Source organism: Carya illinoinensis, chromosome 5, assembly GCF_018687715.1.
Source record: "Carya illinoinensis cultivar Pawnee chromosome 5, C.illinoinensisPawnee_v1, whole genome shotgun sequence".
Classification (NCBI taxonomy): Eukaryota; Viridiplantae; Streptophyta; class Magnoliopsida; order Fagales; family Juglandaceae; genus Carya; species Carya illinoinensis.
The window spans coordinates 30,713,740-30,730,899 of NC_056756.1; the positions used below are offsets into that span (position 1 = coordinate 30,713,740).

At 33.3% G+C, this 17,160-nt stretch overlaps 2 protein-coding genes across 5 annotated transcripts; both read right to left on the reverse strand.

Annotated features, from left to right (window-relative positions):
- Window positions 1-396: 396 nt before the first annotated feature.
- Window positions 397-5,120, reverse strand: LOC122311923 (two-component response regulator ORR26-like). Of its 4 annotated transcripts, none has more exons than XM_043126700.1 (6): window positions 4,652-5,115; window positions 2,822-2,974; window positions 2,314-2,700; window positions 2,047-2,123; window positions 1,426-1,579; window positions 397-1,338 (listed from the first exon to the last, which is right to left on the reverse strand). In XM_043126700.1, exons 1-6 carry the CDS (start codon window positions 4,776-4,778, stop codon window positions 572-574), a joined length of 1,665 nt encoding a protein of 554 aa, XP_042982634.1. In that variant the 5' UTR covers window positions 4,779-5,115; the 3' UTR covers window positions 397-571. The 4 variants fall into 4 exon arrangements, with proteins under 4 accessions (XP_042982634.1, XP_042982633.1, XP_042982635.1 ...); XM_043126702.1 differs by having other exon boundaries at window positions 1,075-1,285; window positions 4,652-5,120; XM_043126699.1 differs by having other exon boundaries at window positions 397-1,579; window positions 4,652-5,111.
- Window positions 5,121-12,930: 7,810 nt separating this feature from the next.
- On the reverse strand, window positions 12,931-15,549 carry LOC122309051 (E3 ubiquitin-protein ligase AIRP2-like). Its single transcript, XM_043122408.1, has 5 exons — window positions 15,016-15,549; window positions 14,177-14,339; window positions 13,992-14,058; window positions 13,651-13,885; window positions 12,931-13,541 (listed from the first exon to the last, which is right to left on the reverse strand). Exons 1-5 carry the CDS (start codon window positions 15,096-15,098, stop codon window positions 13,334-13,336), a joined length of 756 nt encoding a protein of 251 aa, XP_042978342.1. The 5' UTR covers window positions 15,099-15,549; the 3' UTR covers window positions 12,931-13,333.
- Between the last annotated feature and the right edge of the window lie 1,611 nt (window positions 15,550-17,160).

Consider the following 17,160-nt stretch of genomic DNA (forward strand, 5'->3'; position numbering starts at 1 on the left):
CTTTCTGAATTCTAAAGACTTGGCCATAAAAAAGTATTGCTTGGAAAGTTTAAATCAAGCAACTTGCCCTTGAAATCCAGAGACGAGCTTGACAGAATGGGACCTGTTATGTACATTGCACTCCCAGCAATTGAACGGTATGATTATTCTAGTAGAATTGCAGAGACCAAAAGCCACGTCATTTATGGAAGGAAAATTCAAATCAGCAGTCTAAAATGGCAGAACTAATTATCTACTTTTGTATAGACGAAAACCATTTTTTCCAGTCCAATGAATTTGGATAGATTAATAATGTTTTGAGCACATATTTCCCCAAAGATGGCGCCATTGGCATGCATGTTTTTTCTACATACATACAGCACACTCCTAATTCATGTCCCATGTTATAAACTGAACTTCAACAAGCAAACTTATTAGGATAAAAGTTTGAAACCACTCCTATTATACAAGTTACATAGTCAGGAAAACAATTTCCCATTTCTTGAAGTCGGAAGTGCTCCACTTTTGTTTGCCTAAGAAGAGAAAGCAAAGGATCCACTCTTCAGGCTATATTCAAAAGTTGAGAGCACGGTCATGCTATAAATAGACCTTGATCGAAAATGGAATACTCTGTTGGGTCAAGGGGACACTCGTAGTCAGAAGTCAGTGTGTCATACCAGTGAACTGGAATTTCGGCAATGAAGCTTGGATCATTGCAGTCAGTAAACTCTATATTTGGGAGTCCAAAATACTTATTATGAAAATCACCTTGCAGTAAACAAGCTGTCTCATTGAATGGTGCCAAAGTTGAGTCACTTGCTTTCAGGTTTCTTTGGCAATAATCAAAGTCAGTAAGGCAACTCAGGTTGAAGCCCTGTGGTTTCATGCTTGATATTGCTGTGGAAACGGGCTCATAAGATTGATGGTTCACCACCATGTGGCCCTTGGATTGAATAGGAAAACTTTCAATTGCACATTTCTTTGGACTGACATGACTCACACGATTGCCCTGGTACTCGGCATACAAAGGTTCATTTTTTATAGGACCACTTACGTCTCTTGCTGTCAAAGAAAGTCCAGAAGTAACAGATGGGACTGGATGTAGTTTATCAGTTTTGACGTGATGTTCTGGAGCACATGGTGGCAGCTGGCTAAAGCCGTCCTCCAACTGAAGAAGCGGCTTATGTTCTCGTTTGAGTTCAATTTTAGGAGCTTCATTCCAAATGTGACAGTCAAATGCTTCATAGTTTACTTCTGATCCCAGTGTTGCAAAAGAATGATCGAAGCTCATGTGTGAACTCGTCTCCTGAGGATCAGGATTATCAGCATTCAAGGTTTTTTTGGTATCTGGCATGTGCTCTGAGAAAATTCCCTTCAGATCCCCTTCTTGGATTTTGACATTCACATCCTGACCAAATAATTTATGTGCAGAAAATTGAAACCTACCGTTAGCAACGTCATTTTGGTTTGTGTTGATTGAACTCTGAAGGCCAAAACTTCCAGCAGGATCCTTCAAATGCATATCAGGATGCTTTATCCCTCCAAAAGAAGCTTTTAAATCACTTTCTTTCTGCAATCTACTCAAGTAGAGGCGGTACTTCTGCACAAGCAAATATTGTCATATGAGGACCCACATTACGTTCAAACAGAACAATCATTATTTGATCTGTACACCACATTATTCTCTCTTATTTTGACTATCATCTACTAAGAGAAAGTTTGTGTGTCTGATTCAATAAGGGGTCTGTGGTTGTTGCAGTGTGAGAGGTGGGGCTATGGTTTATGTGAAATTAAGAAAAAAGATGCCTTAAAATTGCAGGTTTGGTGAGACTGGTTCGATCACCTTCGATTTCAGCATATGAAAAATTAAGAGTCCGGACATTTGAAAGTATAAATGAAAAGAGATGAAACATTTATTTTCTACACGTTTATTCACATCAATATATATATACACACACACACATAAGATATATATGTATATCAGGGTCAATAAACGTTTTCATCACATACACCATTAAATCAGCAATTCCTTGGCAGGATCAAGACTTAAAAGAGCGAGGTATTTACCTGCAAGTGACTAGCAACATTTTCTCTAGTGAGCCAAGGCACATTCATCAAATCGAGTATCTTTTTGGGGCCAACTTCTGCCAAACAGACACTATATGTCATGGCTCTGTTGAAGCAAGGATATAGATGGCAGCTATATGATTTGGGGACCACATAAAGACAAAGAACTAGTATCAAGCCAACTTAATGTTGCTTTAGTTTTTACCTTTTTTTATACAAAAAAAAAAAAAAAAAAACAGTAGAACTTGAAATTTATACTGTACTTACTATCAAAACCAATCTGATTTACAGCCTTGACAAATTTCTGGTGCAGATCTACTGACCAAACAACTCTATGTTTCTTTGAAGAAGAATGATCACCTAAGTCTTTCTCATCATATTTATTGTCAAAATCTTTTCTTTTCTTTATTGAGGTCATATCTTCTCCACAAAACATGTGCCCATCATCAGATAGATCTGATCCATTTCTTGATATTTGGATACCTTCAAAACTTTCATGACCCTCAATATCCCTTATTTCATGTATTTTTTTCCTGAAGACATGCTGCCATATATTCCGGAGTTCTTTCATCCTTATTGGCTTCAGGAGATAATCGCAGGCTCCATGCTGAACCCCCTTCATCACCCTGCTTGTCTCTCCATCAACAGACATCACTGTGCAGGTTCATAAATCACAACTCATCAGAGGCAGGGATGGCAGTAGATGTGAATAAAAAGCAGAAAGATTTTTAGAATGTTAGGCAAAAGTTTCACATATTAGGGGCAGATAACTAACTAATGACAGGAAGATCCATTTCCAGTCCAACGTGCTCTAGCAGTTTAAAACCATCCATGTCAGGCATGTTGACATCGCTGATTACGATATCATACCCGTCTTTCCTTTCACGCAGCAAGTTCAGAGCATCTCTTGCCAAACCACACGTAGTCACTGACGAAAAAAAACAGCAAAACTGAAGTCATCAGAGTCATTTCAAATATTTGGTGCTGCCCTCCTGTTGTTGATGGATCAGCTGAATACATTGTCATAAAAGCAGAGTCATCCTATGCAATAAAATTTATTCAAACTACAATTGGCAGTTTAAGTTGAACATACAAAGCAACTGAACCTTTCTTAGATCAAGTCTATAAATTATGCTTCAATTTTTTGAGATCAACCTTTTCCATGCAAAATAAAATCCCTTGCTACCTTGTTTCTCTTTTCATTCAAGAGAAAGCAAATAAGATAAGAAACAGTTTCCATATGATCAAAGGGAATGAAAAAAGATACACTCCATGAGTAAAAACTCAAAAGGGGTTTTACAAGAGACCTAAAATAGAGTTTTTACAGCATAGAGTAATACATTATTGAACAATACAAAAAACATAGAAATGAGCGAAACCAGAAAGACTTCCGAAAATTGATCATCTGGAGAAGTTATAATATTGGTTTTGCAGAACATAAAAGAGATAGCTTATGAGTTTTAACTTGATATTAGAAGTTCTGATGTCTGATAATTGACAAGGGTCCAAACAGCACCGGTTGATGTAAAACGGAACACGTTAATTTTTTGGCTAGAATTACAAGCTTGTTTTCAAGAACTACATTCTTTCCACTAACAGTGAAGATTAGCCTTCCTAGTGCCTATTAAATTCTTCATCACATATTGGACTGTCTTTTGTGGGTGCTTTGTTTTACTAATGATTAATAGGTAAATGCTATTTTAAGGCTGCATTTAACTGACCTCAAATTTGAAATCTAAACTTCAAATTTACCTCTTTAATGACAAGCATTAACAAAAGGCTTGCTAGACTGTACAGCAGATCTTTTGCACTGCAACTAATATAGATAAGAATTATATAAGTTCCCTATCACAGGCACAAGAGAAATCCGTTTTTATCTGCATTCACCACCTTTCAGAAAGTTTTCTGAACCGAAAAAAGGAAAAATTATGACCAACGGCGCTCTTTCCTTCCGTTATAAGCGAACAAACCAACTCATAAATAATATCTTCTCAATTATCCTATAGAAAAACACTATCTAAATTGAATTTCTCTACTTTTATATTCAGAGCAATTATCTCTAAATGCCGGGACGACTGTGCACTAAATAGAAGTCTAGCTAATACAGTTCGTCCATAAGTCTTCATAACATACAGTCATCTCAACTCAGCAAATCACGAAATACTCATGACAAAATAGGTTTAGAGACGCAGCGTATAACAGATAGATTTTAGAATCAAATTTCATAGACGGAACTGACAAACTTCACTTATAACGACTACAGTTACAGCATGAATTCACAAAAACAAAATCAAAAGCATAAATCTCTCCATTTCTATGTCAAGGACATACAGCCTTAACACCTATATATAAAATAATAAGCAATGAATTTAACATGCGGTTCTAATACTGTCGAGAACATACAGACAGTAACAGAACACATGAAGAAAATGAAACATACCCAGGAACCATTATACTTCAAATTAAACCGTAATTTGAGAAACCCACCTCGTAATCAACAAGCTTTGGTAGAAGAAACCAGATAAGCTACGAAGTGCCATGGTAAAAGAAACGCAGAGAATATTTAGCAACACAGTGAACAGTGGTAAAGCAAGTGGGTACATACCCTCGTAGGAGCACTTCTTGAGCATCTTTTCGAGGATTTTGAGCCATGTCGGATCGTCATCAACGACGAGAACGCGGAGACCGGCTGGGAACGAATCGTTCCGAGTAGAAGGGAAGCCGTTCTCCATGAAGAAGAAACTGAAAATTCAGATTGAAGTGAACGGGGGGAGATTAAAGCAAGGGGGGAAGTAGAGTCTGGAAGCTCTCTGGAAGGCAAAACCAATGACAAATGATCAAATGTCCCCGACAGTTTTAGAAATATATAAATGGCTTTTTTTTCTTATTTATTTATTTATTTTGGGTTGAAAGGAAGGAGGAGAGAGAGAAAGAGCACCAACGGATATTGGCGCCGGCTAGCTAACGGTCACTGTGGCGCACGTTAGCCTTTTGAACCTTTCGGTTTAGGCCTCTCTGTTTTCCAAAACAAAAATAAAAGAAAATCGTAAAGAAATTGGAAAGGGAGAAAGAGTGGGAAAGGGAGAGAAAGCTATGAGAAATTGTGAAAGGGTGGATGGAATATTGATTAACCAAAGTGATAGAGAAACGAACCCAAAAACTGGATAAAACGCTGACTCTCACATGTTTTGCATTTCACTATTCATTGCATTGAACAGTGCAAAATTCAATTAATAGTGCAAAATATATGAGAAATTGTCTCGATCTTTGTTAATTATCAGACATGACCAGAACTTATAATATCAAGTTAAAATTCATAAGCTTATCTCTTTTGATTATGAGTTTAAGGTAGCTTTCACATCAACTATCTTAAAAATAATTAATTTTTTAATTTTTTTTAAAAATTATAATGGATCACACTATAAATGGTATACCAACTTACCGACTTTTGTGTAGCAAAATTCCACGTAAAAATAGTACAAACTCTTTTAACTTATGTCATTGGTCATTCTTATATCATTGGTCATTTTTGCACATCTCTAGTGGGCAATCAAACACGAGGGTCACCACCATTTACCAATGAGTGTCAATTTTGAAATGAACGTTTTGTTAGATGGGGTTAATCCAAGGAAGAACGTGGAGCAAAAACAAGGTCGGATACATATAAAAGGGCTCTCTTCCTTTCTTTGGGTTTATTTTATTGAACACCATATTCATATCCGTCAAGTTCTATGTCCCAACTCGATTAGATCGATTCAAGTTGGTTCATTTTAAACTTAGGAGTGTAATCAGTCTGGTTTGGTTTGGGTAAGGTGTCCAACATTTCTGCCATACTGAACTGTTAGCTATCGATCTAGTCGGTCTATAAACATTTTTTTCCTCTTTCTTTTTTACAAAAAAATTAATTAAATTAGTAAAATTAATATTAAGTGATATCTTTAACATTTTGTTAAATAATTTCATTGTATATCTAAAACAAATCACATCTCGAGACTGACCAATAATATTATCGATCCCATCAATTTTTCTGGTCTGGATCGATTTTCTTACACCCCTACTTGGACTAGTTTTGGGAAATAATGGTTTTTCTTTTTTAAATTGAGAGAGTCAATTCAATCCTTCGTTTTAAAGTAACTAGTAAAACTCAATGCTTGTTTAAGTGATTTTATAATATGATAGAAGTATTGTGTTATCTATATTATAAAACTACTTATTCATGAAAACTATTAGATCTACATACAAATTTTATATAAAAAAAATTATATATTATTGTGATTTAATATAATATATTATATTTATTTTATAATAAAATAATATGATGATTTGCGTTAAACTACATTAGTATATAAAATTTACTTTAATAAATTTATTGGAATAAACTTCTAAAAATTTAAGAAAAATTCAAACTTTTTTTATTATAAGATTTGAGGTTAGATTTTGAATTGTTAGCAAAAAAACCTAAATATTATATGTTTTATTTTGGGGAAAAAAACATCATTATTATAAATAAATTCTTAAAAAATAGGGTGAGAATATCATCTCACGAGTCACCATACTGTTAAACTACTCAATAATTAAATATAAAAAAAAAAAAAAAAAAAAAAAAAAAAAGCTTTTCCACTTATCCCAAAGAGGAAGATAAATAATTTGGCAAGTTCTCATGGTAGACCGATGAAGTTGGTGCAAAGGCACGTGGAATGCATTTGAGAGACAAAGGGAAAAGTTGTGCCAAGAGGAGTATTTTGTTGGATAAATCCGAAAGCAGAAGAAGTTGAAGAGGAATTAGGTTTCAATCAGTAAAAGGACACAACATCTTAGTTACCTTCTTACCTTCCTTTGACTTCTTGCTATGTTGAACCAATGAGTGTTTGGCATGTGTTGAAGCTCACTCCACCACGTCAGTACCTTAACAAAATTAAAGTAATAGCAAGTGGAGGAGCAGGAAAACCCCCTTTTTTTATTTTTTTATGATGTGGTTGATACCCAATAATTCACATAGTCTAGTCTAATGCATCTTGAATGTACTTTGGGGAGTGAAATTCCATCCTATAATTACCATTGCAATTTGGTACACGACCAAAAGATCCAAACCCGAGGACACCATCGAACACTCTACCCCTCATCGATATCATCTCTCTATCCTTCTTCCCTGTCAACCTGTATTTGGATAGTTCGACTCAGCCTTTTGTCTATAAAGCCTACTTAATATAAGTTTAGATATATTTGAATGTTAAGATAAGTTTAGATATATTTATGAAAAATTAAAAAATGTTATGAGTCTCACGTGTAAAGAGGTATTAAGTTGAAAAATATTGTGAGTCTTACGTGTAAAGAAGTTTTGAGTTGAGTGATTTTAGAGTTAGGTATTTAGATGTTAGACTCAGTTTAAAATTAAACTGAACTGAGTTTATATCAATATCTTCCAACATCCAAACGAGACGTAAGTAAAAGAAATATAAATATATGAAATGCATATAGTATTTATTTAAAATTTAGTCTATACGATCCACTTTATTACTATTTTATCTATCACTTAGTTAAATCTCTCAATTTCGAATAAGAAAATGAGATAATATTAACATAGTTGAGAAAGGGATATATATATATATATATGAATAATACATGTTCCTCATCAAATCTATTTCTCTTAGAATGAATATATATGAACAACAGTTAAATATTATAGGACTTATTTTATATTTGTATCTCTCTCCCTCTTGAGACCTTAAATTCTTGTTGAAACTTGAGAAAATCTTGATCTGAATGAGATATGTGAATGATACATGTTCTTCATCAAACCGATTTATTTTCAATTGGAATTTAAAGCAATTAGTTATATATGTATATGTGTGTGTATTATCACCTTATTTAATGAACCTAGATGAAATAGGTATATGAATATTATGTTCCATAAAATGGAGTGAAATAAGAGTAATGTTATGTATCACATATTCATCACCATTGGATAATAAATAAGTATCCAATGAATGATCATTTAATAGTAATAATTAAATGTGCAACATCTTATTTAGTTAAATGAAAGTGTGATAGTAGTGTGGTGTATAGAATTTTCCTATTAATTATTAAACAGAGTCGGCATTCAATCAATTACTCTTCTACCTACAAAGGCAATGTAGGCATTGGGTTCAGCAATAATGATATCCCTTAACATACCAAAACTAGTTATCACCCCACCAGTAGTAGGAGATGTAAGGATTGAAACATAGAATAACTTTTTATTTGATTGATAATCATATAAAGTGGAAGATATTTTAGCCATTTGCATCAAGCTCAAACTTTCTTCTTGCATGCACCCTCCTCTAGAAGCACACACTAAAATAAGAGGTAAAAGTTGATTGGTTGCATATTCGATCAAACAGGTGATTTTCTTGCCAGCTACCGATCCCATCCTACCACCCATAAATTGAAAATCCATAATCCCAATTGTTACGAGAATACCGTTTAGTTGACCTGAACAATGCAGCAAGATATATACTCTCCATCCGAAACTCTCACAAGCTAGCCTTGCATGACCTTCGCATGATCTTCCCAAATTTCCAAAAAAACATTAATTCCAATGTCCCAAAGCTTCAATAAATTCAGTTTGTAAGTCCTAGCTAACATCATGATCATGAGCACAAGAGAGATCCCATTAGATCAAAAAAATAAGTAATTCCCATACATATTTTTGACTCAAGTTTTTCATCTTCTTTAAATTAGACTTAATATATTTATAAAAAACTCTATATGCAGTTACTTTTATATACTCTTTGTGTATTCTATTAATGTGATTAGTTACGTCATTTTTTTATAACATAAAATAATTTATTTGGTCAATCATGTCATTGAAAATGTGCAATAAATGCGCAAAAATGATTATATGTAGTAGAATTTGCATATATATATATATAATATATATAACATGGGTTCTTATAGAGAAATTAAGAACATGGGATTGATGCAAGACGATTCAAGCAAACTACTTTCAAATATTGAAAGATTAATATATATATATATATATATATATATATATATATATATATAATGATTAGTGTAGGTAAAGAATAGCAAAAAACAATTACTTTGGAAATTAAAGTGTTTTATGACCATATGGAATTATTATTATTAATTAGTAGTATTATTGGAATCAAGTGCATGAGTGCGTGCCAATATAGCATAAATCAGACAATAATATTAATGTAGGAGGGGGAACCAATCATTATGAATAAATGAATCCACAAAAGCCCTAAGCCAAGATAAAGATTGATGAGGGAGAGATTGAGGCGGCCACCATGCATACTCATGCCATTAATATTGATGACAAAAGAATTCTCTACTATTAAAGTCGGCATCTTCTTGAATTCCTATAGCTTTCTAAAGAATGAATTCTTTGTGCTGATGATTAGTTAATAATTATGATTAATGACCAACGAGAGCAATTTCCCCACTTTCTGCTGCATATACAATCTTATTTACCCTGACTATTCAATTGCGATGTGATTCAAGCATAAATACTATAGCTAGCTTTGAGCATGCAGACCTCTCTCTCTCTCTCTCTCTCTCTCTCTCTCTCTCTCTCTCTCTCCTTAGTGGATCTAACTCATTTTTCCCTTCTAACTCATTTGTGTATTAAATTTATTGATCATTTCTTTTTTTTAATGCATGATGGAGTTTGCTACTGATTGTTCAGGTTTAACTTTGAGCAAATAGGGTTTTAGAGGTGCAACCTTTTGAGAGTGGGGTAGAGGAGGAGGAGGAGGAGGAGTAGAAGGAGCAATTCAAGGGGGGGAAAGAACTCAATGGCTCTAAAAGGAAAATTCCCACTAACAAATTCTTTATATCCAAGAGAATTATTTACTTGAAGAGAGACTGAGCATGATTGGTGACTAAAAAATGGGAGGATGAACTTCGTGCAACTTCTCTTAAGTGGGGTGTGGCTTTTTATTTGTTTAACTAAAGCTTAGAATATGACTCTTTCTTATGCTTTCCAATGATGCTTCGACTGTTGTTCCAAACCTCTCTCTCTCTCTTCAAAACTTTGTTTCTTTTAATGTGTTCTTCACAAATTCTTCTACCTTGCTTGAAATTGTTGGATAATTCATTGTGATTTGTCCTACTTTCTAAGATCGTCTTGTCAATGGGACTAAGATTTGGATATTTGGGAATCTCTCTTTGGAAATTTTAACCATATTGTTTTCGAATTAGATGATATCTGATTATGTTGTTAAGATATAATATAAATAATCAAATCTATGTTTTTTTTTATCAATTTAAACTTTTGAGATAAGTAATGATTCCACATAGTATTAAAACAAAGGTCACGAGCCATAATCCTAACTCTACGCTTGACCAGCCTATTAACTAAATATTGTACATGCTGGACTTATTTATTGAGAAAGAGTCTAGTCTATACTTGAGGAACATTTTACGTATTGAGCCAACTTATTAAGGGGAATCTAGACTACACATGAGGGTGAATATTAAGATATAATATAAATAATAAAAATTTATATCTTTCCATCAGTTTAAATTTTTGAAATTTTTAATTGTTTTTTTTAGGTTGGCTCACAAAGTGTCATTGAATGTTTCATCTGGTTAAGTAAATGAATAGGCAGAATGAATAAAAAAGAGTAATGCTAATTCCTAGATACAATTCTAGTATGTACAAGCTTCATACACTCCCTTTAAAAAAGGTGGGTCCAAAATTTTTTTTTTTTTTTTTTAAATGTGGATCCTAGATTTCTCATACATTTTTTTTTTTTAAATGCACGAAAGTAGGTAAACCAAATTCATTTTTGTAAATTCATGGTATACCTTCTTAAGTGCATATTTCTTTACTGATGGGCTCAAAGCCCAGTAACCTAGACACTTAATTTTAAGGACTTTGGTTACATGAACTAGGGCGCAGAACAGATGGATGGCCCAATTCCCCCTCCCCCCCCCCGGCCAATGGTCAAAACTCCCATCACTCCGGGCAAGAAAACCTTACGTAAGATATAGCCAACCTCAGGGGTTCCATAGAGATGCATACAAATTAAAGGTAATTTAAGATTATTTAAAATAAATAAATAAATAAAAGGAGTTTAGGAAATTGATATTAACAAACAAGCATGTCTGTTGTTGCTTAAAGTTAATGAGTATAAATCCATGATACAAGGTAGATGCCAAGTAAATCTCGTGTACGGTACCCAATAGGTACCGTAACTACCTAATCCATCAAACTTCCTTTGGAGGGTGTGACGAAATTATCAACATGTCCAATGCGCGGGCATGTACTTAAGGTAGGAACAGAACAATCTGTGTTCCCAACAATGTTACATCTTATCATCTAAAGTCATATATTTATATGATGTTTCAACTTTCAATTGATTTCTTCTATCAACCACCCGAAGGAAAATTATTTATACAGTCCTAACAAGTCTTGCGTATTCCTTTTGAAAAAAATTGACAAATCTAAGACCCACAAAAAAAAAAAAAAAAAAAAAAAAAAGACAAATGAAGAACTTTGAGATAAGCTATAAAATTCTCATTTCATATTATCTCATCATTACAATTTTTTTAAATTTATATACATAATATAATATACAATTCAACTTTTTCAAATTTCAATTCAACTTTTTAAAATTTCAAAACAATAATAACATTAAAATATATATATTTTAAACTTTCATTTAAAATAAAAAATTCTCATCTCATTTCCAAACCTATAATTGCTCTAGAGCGCTAACACATAGTTCTAGTGAATGAGATCATCTATCCAAAGTTCCCCCCCCCCCTCCCCCCTTCTTCTCTTTCCTAATCAAGCATGCTTAATATTATAAAACGAAGGTTTGAAATATAAAGATAATTCAAGGTGGATCTTTTTAGCTATCAATAAACAAAATGAAGCTAATAATGATTTTTGAAGTTACGTAACCAAAAATTAAATTGGTAGCTGCCCATTGTGTCACTAAATACGCGCATCAATTTTGGGTTCCATGAATATTTGCTATTCACCATTTCTTATGTTATCGGAGGGTCTGCCGGATATCTTCAATGATGGCGCAATTTGCCAGTATTGGAAGGATTCTCTGCTTTCGATGGCTGGATATCTATCCAAAGTTTCCATTTCAAAGTAAACGAAGAAGAAGTCATTCCAAGTGATGGTCGAGAACAAATTCTTAAAATATAACTACAGTTGTTTAATTTATATCTTCCATTAAATATTCTACCTGCCAATTTATTGAAGGATGGTCTTTGCCTGCTCACTTCTTCCAACCATCTTATAGTTTTAAATTCATTCATTTATTCCAGAAAACCTCTTCCAATTGGTAAAGGACATCTCAGGCAGCATTATAGAAGTGGCAGGTTAAATAAATCAATCATGCCGTACATTTGCCGATTAAACAATAGCAAATACTGTATAGAAAAAGAGAAATGATTTATATAAAAAAAATATTTTAATAAAAAAAAATTAAATTCATAAACTGACGTAATTTGATATGATATATTAAATTAAAAAATTATTTTTATTATAAAATAGATTTAACAGATCACGTAAAACCACGTCAGTTTATAGATATATTTTTATGTAATCTCTGTTTGTAAAAATTTTATTTATATAAACTCTAAATAGACAAATTTTATACAAGTCTGTAAAAATATGGATCCAAAACGTACTAAAAAACTAATTTTTTTTTTTTTTTTAATGGGATCCACCTTTTTAAAACATTAAAAAAAACTTGGGCGAGACTTGCTTGATTATTTAGAACTTATAGTCAGCATTACTCTCTAATTGGCCTTTTTAGAACTTATAGTTAGCATTACTCTCTAATTGGCATTTGTGGGAATCCGAGAAAAAAAGGTTTAGTATTACATACATAAATTCTGGCATATGTCGTAATATTATAAACAGAAACCCACATACTAATTCAATTGTTTGTCATTTACATTCCCAATACTCAGGTTACAAAAAGCTGAGTTGAATGCCAAGCATGCATACTTTTTATACGTTTTTACATTTGGTACTGCCCTAACATACTTGCAGGTGCATTGTCCATCCTATACATTGTCTAAACTGCTAACTGAGAGATCCCATGAATGTTCAAAGACTCACCTGATTATCAATAGCCTCATTCCAAGTCCATGAGAATGGACATCCGGTAGTTCTGTTAACTATATACAGCTACCATGGAACAGCTCCTCAAATTGCCATTATATATACGAGAATTAAACTCCACCAGAATTCTATATACAATGAGTAATCAGCATTTCCATTTAAGTATGCTACTTCATTCTTTCCCATAAGTCAGAGCATGTAATCATACACGACCAGATGAGTGTCGGGTATGTGAAGAGGCAGGTTTTCCATATAAAGGTAGAAACGCCTCAAGTTCTCTTTTGCAAGGCTAATGGCATCAATCACATCATTGCTGCTAATAAGAACCCATAAATCATTAGAGTTAACTCGCTTCAGGCTGCCGCGACAAAAAGGGCAGGACTGAGACCGCGCATTCCTGCAATTCAGTCTCAAGCATATTATAACGATGACGACCAAGTTAAAATAAAACTTAAAGAGATTAATTTACAGAAAGATTCAACAGTACAGATGGGAGCTGGGGCTACCAGTCATGGAAGCAGCTGTGGCACATAGCATGCCCACAGCCGGGCAATAACATCCTTGTGCAATTTTCCATGCATATCCCGCATTCTTCGTCTCTCTCAAGATCATTATCAGAAGGCTTCCTCCTTCCTTCCACCCTCTTTCTGGTTGAAACTTCTGTGGATTGGCTTGTCATGGTATCATCTTCCAATTCAATAAACTCGCCTTCAAGTTGCCTAAGAGATGGGTATATCACAGCTGCAAGAAATTCACCATTAAATGCATTTAGGAGTTCAAACCAAGAAAGGTGGAGACTATATAATCGAATGGTTGTTAGCAAGAAGCCACAGAAAGAAGAAAAGACCATAAAACTCCCGTAGAGTAGCTTTCCTATCTTTTGAGGACATCGTTGGCATTCCATCAACATATACCTGGACAATTATGCAGAGCTTCATTTGGATTTCTAAAGTCGGAGCAAGGGAATAAAAGAACACCTATACAAAGATTAAACATGGAACTGAAAATGAGAAGAAACAGACAACAACCCACCTTGTATATTAGTATCTCCAGAAGCCCCAAGTAACTTGGGAGGGTATCTGTACAGCTATAATCCATCCATTCGATCAAATAAAGAAGAAACGGAGCAAAGGGGCTGTAGGACAATCTCAGCTGGATACAATCTCCACAATAGTCTCTTGGGAGAGCAGCTGCCCTGCAGGACCTCACACATTCAATTAATCATCTCTTCATGGTCATTGCTCAACTTCATCTGGGATGCCAAGGCCATTAAAGCAAACAATTTCGAGGCAGAAATGAGAAGGAATAAAGAACCGCGTTTCACTACCCACATTGTATAATCTTGGTTTTTTATAGGATTTAGAGGGTAGAAATTTCAAGAATGAACTAAAAATTGGCATATATATATATATATAATGGTTGTAGTCTGCATATAATTAAGGCACTTCTCACTACAAAGCCCTTATGAAAGCATCTGCAGTAATACGCATATCCACAAAACCCCAAATTCATCCCATCTACCATAATTTGATGACGAAACACCATGTAAGTTTCTAACTACAACAATTGATACAGTTAATTATCTTCACTTGTTCGTCATTAAAAAATTTAAATTATTTTAAATTTCTGTCCTTATCCAAAAAAGAAAAGGAATATAATTTGTTATCTTTGAGGAACGACTGAATATAATTAACTACGAATTTCCCATAATAATAATAAATAAAAAAAAAGAATATAATTAACTACGAAGACAGATATACTTGGAGGAGAACAGGAAGAAACATAACCAAATGATCTCCACTAAAAGGATAACCAAAACACAAATGCCCCTACAGTATTTTGAATTGTTGAGAAAAAAGTTCAAGACTTACAGGGTGTTGGCATGTTGTATATCGGCTTCAAGAGCTTTGAGAGATTCTCTGAAACAAGATCTTTTGGACTGTTTCTGCCACATTTTTCTTTCTTTCTATTCCTTGAGTAAAAGATGGAACAAAGAGAGAAAGAATTACAAAAAGACTCGCTTTTTTGGAGTAGTTTTGTTCAGGAATGGAATACTGGGGAGGAGATTAGATGAAGACTTTTTTAAAGAGGAGAGAGAGAGAGATTGCTTAATGTTCAAACCTTCCACACTGGAAGAAAAGAAAGGGATACCTTTTCTCTTACATGTATCTTTTCATTACCTTTCATTATTTTTTCTCAACTGCAATTTGGGCTTTGCCATTATTCCAACTCCGACGTTGTTACTTTGGGCTCTCAATATAGTTCGTCTGCTGTAATTAATGTTGCTCACGAAAAGTAACACTTTCCCATTCAAACTTTCAAACAAAGACGAAGCCAACGAGGAAAAAAAACAAAGGTATGCCAAACGCAAAGCCAAAAACAAGCATATTGCCTTAAAGCAAAGAATTAATTTTGTTATAAAAATTAAAAATAAAGTTAAATGAGTTTTCTGAACTCAAGTCTCTTCATAGAGTCGCATGAAAAGCAGAGCAACGCCCCTTTATTAAGGTGCGGTTTCTTAGGTTGTTCCCTAGATTTAGCGAAAGGCTCTCGATCTTTGTCGCACATTGATTAGTTAATTGTTTCCTCTCAATAATAGGACCCACTGTTGTAAAGTGAGTTCTTTCATATGGGCTTCTGATTCATCAACTTTTTTTTTTAAATATGAGTATGCAAAATTTATAATTTATAATATATATATATATATATATAAGAGGATGTTTATAAGGGTCATCCTCGCGGAATGTGTGGACTGGAGGCCCATTATCATTGACGTGGTCAACCTAAAAAGTATGTAGGGGGTCAGTCGCGGGGGGTCCAGATCTACATATAGCCCATTTTGTGCGGTAGTTGGAAATGACACCACGCTCGACCAACAACTCCGATTTAATGGTTTCGTCTCGGACCGAAACAAAATTGGTTTATTTGGTTTTGTCCATTTTATTACAAACAAAGCATATATCCTTAACTTACGGGAATTCGAAGCCAAAACGAATTTGTTGTTTGACGAAAATAAAGCATAATCATATCCTATTGTCGATCTCTGGACTTTCCAACTCCTTTGACTATTCTCTGGCTCACCTATAAAAAATTCGATAATATTATTTATAATCTTAAACAGATCCTTTATGTTTAAAAAAAAAAAAAAAAAAAAAGGCCTCGTTAAAAGAAAAAAAAAAGTCTTTCTTTTTTAAAAAAAAGGGCCTCGTTAAAAGAAAAAAAAAGTCTTTTTACAGTTTTCAAGATGAAATCTATTTTTTTATAAAAGGACTATGAGAAATTTGTATAAATCATTATTCTAAAAAATTCTTATACACCAACTTCTAGATGTATAATCAGTCCAGTTTGATTTAGTTTTGGATAAAATTTAAGACAGAACCGATAATACCAATTTTGCATTTTTGTAAAATTAATTACATACCGGTTACTCCCCTAAACAGGTACTTTTGATTTTATCATTCTGGTCCGGTTTTTCTATTTTAATATATTAAGTATATTAGTATTAGTAATGTATTTATTAAAAAAATATGTTGAGAATTTATTAGGCAATAAAATGTATTATATATATATATATTTTTTATATTTAAAACATATGATCAAATAAGTATTCATGTTTAAGATTAAGATGTTATGTTATAAATTATAATATATTATTTTATACATAATTATATGTTCTATATATGAAAAAATTATATTATATATAATATAAAATATATTATATATAATATTAAAAATTAATAAAATATAGATAATATGTAAACCGGTCAAGTGTTGAAAAATGTAAAATTGATTTCGGGTTAGATTTGACCAGTTTTAAAAATGAATGAATTGTTTCCAGACCCAATCGGTCGAAAGTCAGATCGGACCCAGTCTGGACAGGTTTTCTGATTTTTCGATTTATTTTTACACTCCTACCAACTTCTTTGTTTTCTTTTATATAAATATATTTATATTCTTTCCTTATTTACTTACCGTATTTATTCCAACCAATAATAATTTATTAGTCTCGTTATATC